Below are 8786 nucleotides of genomic sequence, written 5' to 3'. Positions count from 1 at the left end.
TCTCCATAGCACAGAAACTGCACTCTTAAAAATAACCAACGACCTCCTCATGGCAGCTGATACTGGTTTACTCTCCATTCTCATCCTCCTCGATCTCAGTGCAGCCTTCGACACCATCTGTCACACCACCCTCCTCAAGAGACTGTCCTCCCTCGGTATCACTCATACTCCTCTAAACTGGTTCAAATCATATCTCTCCTGCCGTACTCAGTTCATCCAGCTCAAAACCTTCACATCCCAACCTTCCCCTGTCACCTCTGGTGTGCCTCAGGGCTCTGTCCTGGGGCCCCTCCTCTTTATCATTTATCTCCTTCCCCTTGGCAATATCTTCCGCAAACATAACATCACTTTTCACTGTTACGCAGATGACACCCAGCTCTACCTCGCCAGCAAACCCACTTCCAACCTCCCTCCCTCCTCCCTTACCGACTGCTTAACTGAAATAAAATCCTGGTTCACTTCAAATCTACTAAAACTCAACTCTGACAAAACTGAGATTCTTCTCATTGGCACACAGTCAACACTTTCCAAAACCGACAGTTTCCCCCTCATCATTGATAACTGCTCCGTTTCCCCCTCCCCACAGGTTAAGAGTCTGGGTGTCATCCTCGACAGTACACTCTCCTTCCAATCTCACATCAATAACATCACCCGGTCAATAAATGCCAGCATGTAGATCGAGTGACTGACCCCGGCGTTGAGTAGCGTGGTCACTACGTTCTTGCCCGGCAGGCCCTGGATGGTGGCTCCTTTCCCCGTGGTCTTCTGAACCACGATGACGTTTGGTTTGGAGGTCATGGGGATGGTTGTGATCTTGGTAGTTGTGCCTGCAGCAGCAGAGAAGATTATATTTGATGTGCTGAAGTGAGACGTCATCATTCTAGATCTTTCAGGGTGACTGACCTGACACGATGTTACTGCTGATGATCTTTCCTCCCAGCGTGGCCAGAGACTTGGGCACCACTGTTATGATGCTGCCGCTGGTCGTCTTCACGTAGGTGGTCCCTCCGCTGGAGGCTGAGATCCTCGCTCCGAGGCCGGGGCTCACAGTGGGCCTGGTGTAGGTGGCCTGGGTCGCTGCAGACACACACACACACACACACACACACATATATTCTGTAATATATGTCTAGCAGACCGGCAGCTGGGTACGAGACTGCTGTACTATGTTCTATTAACTTGTTGCCTGATCAGATTTGAATGGATGATGATGTGAAGGAAACAGCTGAGATGTTTGACAGGATGTAAGCTGAGGTGACTGACCTGTGGGCTGAGTGACCAGCTTGGTGGTCATGATGGCCCCGTTGCTACTGACTACCATGATGGGGGAGGAGCTGCTGCTGGACAGAGCGACTGACGAAGGTTTGGGCAGGATTTTACTGGGCTGAACCTGCTGAGTGATGATCTTCACTCCTGTGGAGGAAAAAAAATTCTTACATTCTGCAGCACATTCAAACAGAATTTAATTCAAAAAGATAATCAGTCATATCTATAATATATCTATTTATAGACAGACAGGTGATGTCAGGTGTCACCTCACCTGACTCCTGTTTGATCTGGATGGTGGGTTTAGCTGATCCAGGAGAGCTGCTGCTCTGACTCACACCTGCTCCCACAGGTGAGCTCTGCTGCAAGTGTTTGGGTGACTGCTGTTTGGGGAACTGAGCCAGGATCTGAGCAGGTGAGCCCACCATAGTCTTTGGCGAAGGAAGTCTGGCTGAGGCCACCTTCACTGCAGCCGAGGCAGCGCCTGAAACAGTCAGTGGACGCACGTTACAGGTGAAGCCAGTGACTCACACAGCTCAGCTACAGAAACAACAGAAACGTTATTTACACCCTAATTTAAAATCCATCACTGTAACTGCTAAGATGAAAGCTTTAGCGTGCACCGCGTCTGAGGTCCATTCAAGACAAGTCTGCAGCTGCTGCAGTCATTCAGGAGAATGCTGCAATTCTGGTTCACTGAATGTGAGCAGCTGCTGATGTGTCGATGTTGATGTGTCGGGTGTCGATGTGCTTTATGCTCTATGGATGTTGGACCTACATGTTGCCACAGTCGACATGACCACGGAGGGTGTGGAGGAGACCACGGAGGTCACTGCGACCGTGGTGGCGTTGGAGGAGGGGCTGGAGCTGGCAGGGAACACCACTGTCTGTTTGTGGGTGGGCGTGGTCAGCATGGAGGTGGAGCCCAGCTTGGACATGGCGGCGGCGTTGTTGTGAGACTTGGACAGGATGTTGGGCACAAAGTTGGAGCTTGGAGACGTTGTGACGATGATGACCTGGATGAAGACGATACTTTTTTAAACGGTGTACAGAGACGTGTTGAGGTCATCAGCGCAGGTGAACAGGTGCAGCTCTCACCTTCTGGGTGGTGGTGTTGGTGGTCTGGATGGTGGGCTTGGTGAAGGTGATCTTGACAGGGGACAGGTGAGGCGGCAGGGAGTTGGCGATGCTCTGCATGATGTTGCTCATCTTGGGGCTGCCGCTCACCGGCACCGTGATGTTCTTGGACACCTGCGGCGACACCTTGGTCACCTCCTTCAGCATCACCGGAGATGAGCTGGACGAGTTGGTCCGCCGCCGCTTACGAGGCTTCTCGTCTTCGTCCGAACAGCTCACACCTGAGAGGGAAACGGAGGTAAGATGACGTCATTAAATATTGTGTAAGATGTTAAATTTACCTCAAAATAAGACGAGGAAAAGAAGAACATCTCAGCTGACTTGATTGAAAATTGACCTTAACCATTTATTTATAACCAAACTGTCATATCACGACTGCTGATAATTAATTATCTGGAAATCATCTAATCAATGAATCAACTAGTTTGTTTCTAGTCATGTGATCTAAGTATGTCATTCCAAACTAAGATAACTCTGGAAAAGTCTCCAGATTCAAATGATGAATAAACAGTGAATACTGTTAAACGTCTCTCCTCCACAGTCCTGATCACAAGTTCCTCCTCATTATAGCTGAAAACAAAAAAACCTGTTGCTTCAAAGAACTGAAATATTGATTCAGTGTTGATGATTTACAGACTCGTTCGGTCTCTCTCTCAGTTTCACTCTGAACATCTGTTGGATGAAATCTGTCAGTTTCATGTGTGAGCAGACGTTTGTTCAGAACTTTGAATCTGTCCGGAGAAACACAAAGCTGTAGAAAGTTTACATCAGGACAGCAGTTTGGTTCAGTTTGTTGATGTTTAAATCACTGAGTACAGGGTAGATGAGCCTTACAGCGCCCCCTTCAGGCTGAGCAGGACATTTCTCAAGGTTTAGTTCAGACGAGAATCAAGCTGTCTGCAGTTTTTCAGTTCAATGGTTAATCTACATTTTGTCAACAGGTGAGTGAAGTATAAAGTTAGAAACACATTATATTCAGTCGTAGCTTTACAGATGTTTAACATCAGAAACGTTCACAGTGAAGAGCTCCACTCGTTTGACTGAAAGAAATTTAGTCAATGAAATGTTTTTTTGTCAATTACGACGTCACATGTGAGATCCGATGACTTCTGAGGCTGAATATTTATAAAATTTACATTGTATGACGATTTAAAAGACCAGAAGACATCCTGATTTTAGTAACGTAATTGGGACAACCGGAGAAAGAATGCATGTGCATTATATTAAGTGTCAAAGAAGCAATGATGTCAATAACTGTGGTCTCGCATTTGTTTTAAGAAAAAGTAACTTCACTTCAACCAAAAATTAAGATTTAAAACAGCATGTTTTAGGTATTTTGGGTCATTCTGAGAAAGAGCTTTAACACAGTTATCTACAATAACCTCTTTCAGCTGACTCGACTGTTTTACAGCTGAAGAGATACTGTAGTTCAGAGTGATTTATGATGCTGACTCACTCTTGACGTAGACGGTGCTCCCACTGGGCAGCACCACTACATTAGATGAAGGACTGGGAGGTCGTGGAGACTTCACAATGGCTCCGATGGCTCCGCTGGTGGCGGTGGCGCTGGTGGAGGTGCAGGTGGTGCTTGTGTAGGAGTAACATACGACCACTGAGGGAGGAGATTAAACAATCAACATCTCATCTGTTTTAAGCACTCTCAGATACAAAGAGGCGCCAACTCACCTTCTTTGTTTCCCGTTTCAGCTGGCAGCAGCAGGGAGGCGTTCTGATTGGCTGTGGCACTGGCCACTGCATTAGCGGTCACAGTGAAGGCCGTCTGAGGGACTAGCCTCGGCATCAAGGGGACCAGCCGACGTCCTTCAATGGACCACTCAGATGAGCTGTTGGGACCTGACATGCTGAGAAACATGAGTCTGATCAGAACTGCAATCCAGCGGTTCTTAATGACTCTCAGCGTCCAGCAGACGACATCACATCAGACTTCATGTCAAACTGTAACTCACTGATATGCGATGGTGGTGAGGCGCTCGTCATTAACAGCTCTGCGGACTTCAGCCCGATGACGCTCTGTGGAGATACTGAGAGGACGGGACAGAGCATCTTAAATAAGAAAAGTTCATCTGCAAATATTGAAAAAAGTTTCTGTCCGTCTTAAATGTGGCAACTAACTACCCGAGGATCTTAGTGAGTTCTGCCAGCAGATCCTTCTTGTCCTTCGTCAGGTCTCCTTGAGCTCGTAGGGCACTGATCACCCCAGCGTACGCCTCCAGCTCTGAGACACACACAGACACACACACAGACACACACACTAGCATCAGGCAGCACTGCAGCAGGTTGTTCATGTCCAACTTTGAATGTGTTGTGTGACACACTGTGAAACCGAAACACCAAATTAAACTCAGACATTCAATTCTCCAGCTAAGTGTTAAAAACACAACGTTACAAAGTGCTTTGCAAAAGAAAATTGAACCAGACGAGGCAGAAGGATAAAGGACGTGAACACACAGGAAGTAAAGATTCAAATGAATGAGATTAAATACGTATCAAACATTTACAGATACAAAAGTATGGAGTAAAAGATTTCACTGTGCGATGCTCTCACCCAGTTTGCGGAGGATCCTTTTGCATTCGTCTCTGCCGAGGTCGAGGATGGTGGGCCATACCACCGGCATGGTACCAGTCAGGACCGGCTTCTCCAGCTGAATCATGGGCTGAGTGCACACAGAACAATCATACAGGTGAAAACGAGCGTACTGCTGCAGCATGTTGCTTCATTTTAAAGTCCAACAAGACTGATAAACACTGACAGCTGGAGGTCTGTCACTCTGATCACATACGGTGACAGCAGCTCCAATTACATCGTATGATGTTAGAAACGGGAACATTTATTACATGAGTTTACTTTATGGAACGAAAAACCGAAGTTAAAGTGGTCACGATATATCAAATTATTACTATATCGACATACAACTCTCGATAAAAACAGCTTAGAGGGATGAACTACACACACGAAACTTGTCAGTGGGATCAACACATTGCACTTTGTTGACAATGAAACAAACAGAAACGTGACTGGACTCACACTGTAAAGATATCAAACCAAACTCCATTTACAAATCCAGCAGTTTCATTTTAGCTTGACTAATGGCACACGTGAATTAAGGAGCCTGCACATCTCAGAATATGACTCACAGTGAGACTCCTTTATGTTTTAATAGAGTCTTTCCAGCTGCTCCCACAGACCCGGACCACCCACCACAGGAGGTCTCGGTCACTGGACGGACCAGGCCACCAGACACAGAAGTGGAGGTTTTGTTTACATCGAATAACAATTATTGTGCCGAATGTAACAGATGCGCCTTGTTGTTCACAAACACGTGACTCTGTTCCAACTGGTTCCGACATTTGATCAGAATCAGAGAAACATTTTTCTCGTAAGTTTTCTGGCTCAGATTCTGTCAGAACAACGGACAACACGGCTGGTAGCTAACGTTACTGGGTCTGCGTAGAATGGCATCCATCCGATTATCCCCGGACCCACCGCTGTAATAACATGTAATACGGCTGTAACGCATTAGTAAGGTGCTCAGATGAAAGTGTCGCACCCCGGCAGGCTGAGCCTCCGACAGACAAACCTTACAGTTTGTTTCAGCTCGTATTGAAACCCTTTGCTTAGCTAGCTTGCTAGCTTCTTCTATGAGCCAAATCAATGTCTTACCATCTGTTAGCAGGACAACTTCAAGGCCTTTGTAAATCCGACTTCCGAGCAAACATGTCTGACCATGAGCTTATTAGATAAACTAACACATCATGTAGTTATTGTGGAATAAATGAAGACGACAGAAGGTGAAGTGTTGAAGCAGCCTGATGTCCACAGACACACTGCTGTTTACGTTTCTGTTAGCTAGCTGCGGCTGGCCTCTTGATGGAGCAGCTTCTTCTTCTTTGTTGTTTAATGGCAGTCGGCATCCTTATTGTTGCATATACCGCCATCTACTGGACTTTACTTTTCCCGTTTCCTCTTCTTCTACATCCCTTTAATTAATCCAGTTGATACAACAAATCTCAAGATGCTTCTCCTCACCTCCCTAGATTTTCCACATTCTGTAATATTATTAAAGTTAATTTCCCTTACTCCTACCTTCCGTAACCCTGTAGTCATCATCTCCCTCTCCCGTTCATATCAGGACATGCTATTAACACATGTTCTACTGTCTCCCTCTCCCGTTCATATCCAGGACATGCTATTAACACATGTTCTACTGTCTCCCTCTCCCCAGAGTTACACAGACCCGTTGTATGCTTGCCTATTATATTAAGTGTGCTGTTCAATTTACTGTGCCCTATTCTTATTCTGCTCATGATTACTTGTTCTGTTCTATTATCTCCATAACATCCTATCTCTCCTACTACACTTTGTCATTTATATAGATGTCTCCCTTTTTCCTCCTTCATCCAATGTTGATTCCACTGATTATTTATTTCCTTCCATATTAAACTTTTCCCCTCTGCTTTTGATAATTTTACTTTCATTTCCACCTCTTCTATCTTCACTGTCTCCTTAGCAGTATTGTCTGCTTTTTCATTTCCTTGTATTCCTGAATGCGCTGGAACCCACATGAACGTTATTTCCCTCCCCTGCTGTATTAATCTGGACGTTCTTACGAGTATTTCATATAGTATTTCTTGATGTGTTTTACCTGTCCTGTTTTTAATGCTCAGTATTGATGAAACTGAATCACTACATATGGCTATCTTTTTGTCCACCTCGTCCTCCATCCATTCTATTGCCAGTAATATTGCGCATAGTTCTACTGCATATATGCTTAAATGATCTGATGTTCTCTTTGGTATTGTGGTATGATGGCTGGGAATCACCACGGCTGCACCAGTTGCTCCTCGGCTCTTTTGATCCATCTGTGTATATGTACACATATTCCCCATACTTTCCATCTACATAGTTATAAAATTCCTGAACTAGATCTGCTGTCTTATTTCTTCTCTTGATATTCCATATTTCTAGATCTATGCTTGATTCTTGTAACATCCATTCTGGTCTTGTTGTCCACAGAAGTGTTGGGCTGAATTCTCTCTGCTGTATCTTTAGTTGTTGTGCTAAACCCTCACTGACCCACCCAAAGCTTGTTCTTTCCCTTTTTCCCAACACATCTCCAAAACTCTCTTTGTTGGGTGATCCTCACTGTGCCCTTTTAGGTTTGTCCAGTAGTTGGCTATAAGCTGTTTCCTTCTGAGCCATAATGGCATTTCTCCTGCTTCAACCTGAAGGGAGCATACTGGTGCTGTCTTCAATGCTCCTAGACAAATTCTTAATGCTCGAGCTTGAATAATATCTAGCTGTGAGAGGACCGATTTAGCTGCTGATCCGTATCCCACACTACCATACTCTATTCTAGACCTAATGAGTGCTACATATATGTCTTTTAACGAAGTAAAATCAGCTCCCCATTCTAATCCGGCCAAACACCTCATAACATTTTAATACTCCCTTACTTTTTTCTACTATTCCCTTCACATGTTCTCTCCACGTTAATCTAGAATCAAAAATCAATCCCAAGAATCGAAAGCTGTTTACTCTGTCTAAGTTCTTTCCGTATAAGTTTAACTTTTTATTTTCTGATGGCGCCGCTTCTCCTTCGTGGGCTTTATCACGACGCTACAGGCGTCTTCTTCTTCTTCTTCTTCTTCTTCTTCTTCTTCTTCTGCTTCTTCTTCTTCTTCTTCTTCTTCTTCTTCTTCTTCTTCTTCTTCTTCTTCTTCTTCTTCCTCTCTGCGGCGCAGTGCTGCCACCTACAGACAGATACATAGAACACTTTGATAATGCTGCCAAATGACATTAAAAACACACAACAAATAATATCATAATAAAATAATGAAAATACACACGAATAACTAAAATCCTACTATGATATGACTTACAACAGGAACACAGGGTGCTCACTAGATATAGATCAGTTTACAGTTAACAAAACAACAACTTTACAGCTGGTTAATGTTGTCTTCACAGTGTCAGGTCCGTGTCAGAGAGAAGACACACAACAGTCAGATCCCCTCACACATGTTGACCTCAGAGACACATTCTTTGTTTCTTCAACAATGCTCACAGATGTTTTCCACACCTGTGGGAACCATGACTCTGAACTGTCAGTAGCAAACGTTTGTTTATTCCATTTGTTTGCTCACACTAAATGTTCCTGTTTAATGATGGTTTAATATTCAGAATTCATGGCTCTGGTTAGAGGAGGCGTTGAACACTAGATGTCAGAGTTTCTCATTTTAAAAGTTAAAGGAGTCCATCCTTTGTTCACACGTACACATGACTAAAATATTGTGTGAATTATTGTTTGAATCATTGTTTGAATTATTGCTGATATTTGTTTTGTTGTATTTGTGATAACATT

At 44.4% G+C, this 8786-nt stretch overlaps 1 protein-coding gene across 3 annotated transcripts in view; it reads right to left on the bottom strand.

Annotated features, from left to right (window-relative positions):
• Positions 1–6544, bottom strand: part of emsy (EMSY transcriptional repressor, BRCA2 interacting) — a 22981-nt gene extending 16437 nt beyond the window's left edge. For 2 of the 3 annotated variants that reach the window (XM_030438334.1, XM_030438338.1), the window contains exons 1-12: positions 6086–6540; positions 4970–5078; positions 4540–4639; positions 4371–4445; positions 4090–4265; positions 3860–4015; positions 2365–2624; positions 2045–2282; positions 1541–1750; positions 1264–1413; positions 904–1077; positions 691–827 (exon numbers count right to left, since the gene is read on the bottom strand). In XM_030438334.1, coding sequence (XP_030294194.1) covers positions 691–827; positions 904–1077; positions 1264–1413; positions 1541–1750; positions 2045–2282; positions 2365–2624; positions 3860–4015; positions 4090–4265; positions 4371–4445; positions 4540–4639; positions 4970–5078; positions 6086–6088 — 1788 coding nt within the window. In that variant the 5' untranslated portion in view covers positions 6089–6540. Of the gene's footprint in view, positions 1–690; positions 828–903; positions 1078–1263; positions 1414–1540; positions 1751–2044; positions 2283–2364; positions 2625–3859; positions 4016–4089; positions 4266–4370; positions 4446–4539; positions 4640–4969; positions 5079–6085 lie in introns of all 3 variants that reach the window. The other variant, XM_030438337.1, reaches the window with a different exon arrangement.
• Positions 6545–8786: the final 2242 nt, after the last annotated feature.

Source organism: Sparus aurata, chromosome 13, assembly GCF_900880675.1.
Source record: "Sparus aurata chromosome 13, fSpaAur1.1, whole genome shotgun sequence".
In the NCBI taxonomy this organism is placed as follows: Eukaryota; Metazoa; Chordata; class Actinopteri; order Spariformes; family Sparidae; genus Sparus; species Sparus aurata.
The sequence above is the reverse complement of the archived record's forward strand: the minus strand, read 5'-3'. Positions and strand labels throughout refer to the sequence as shown.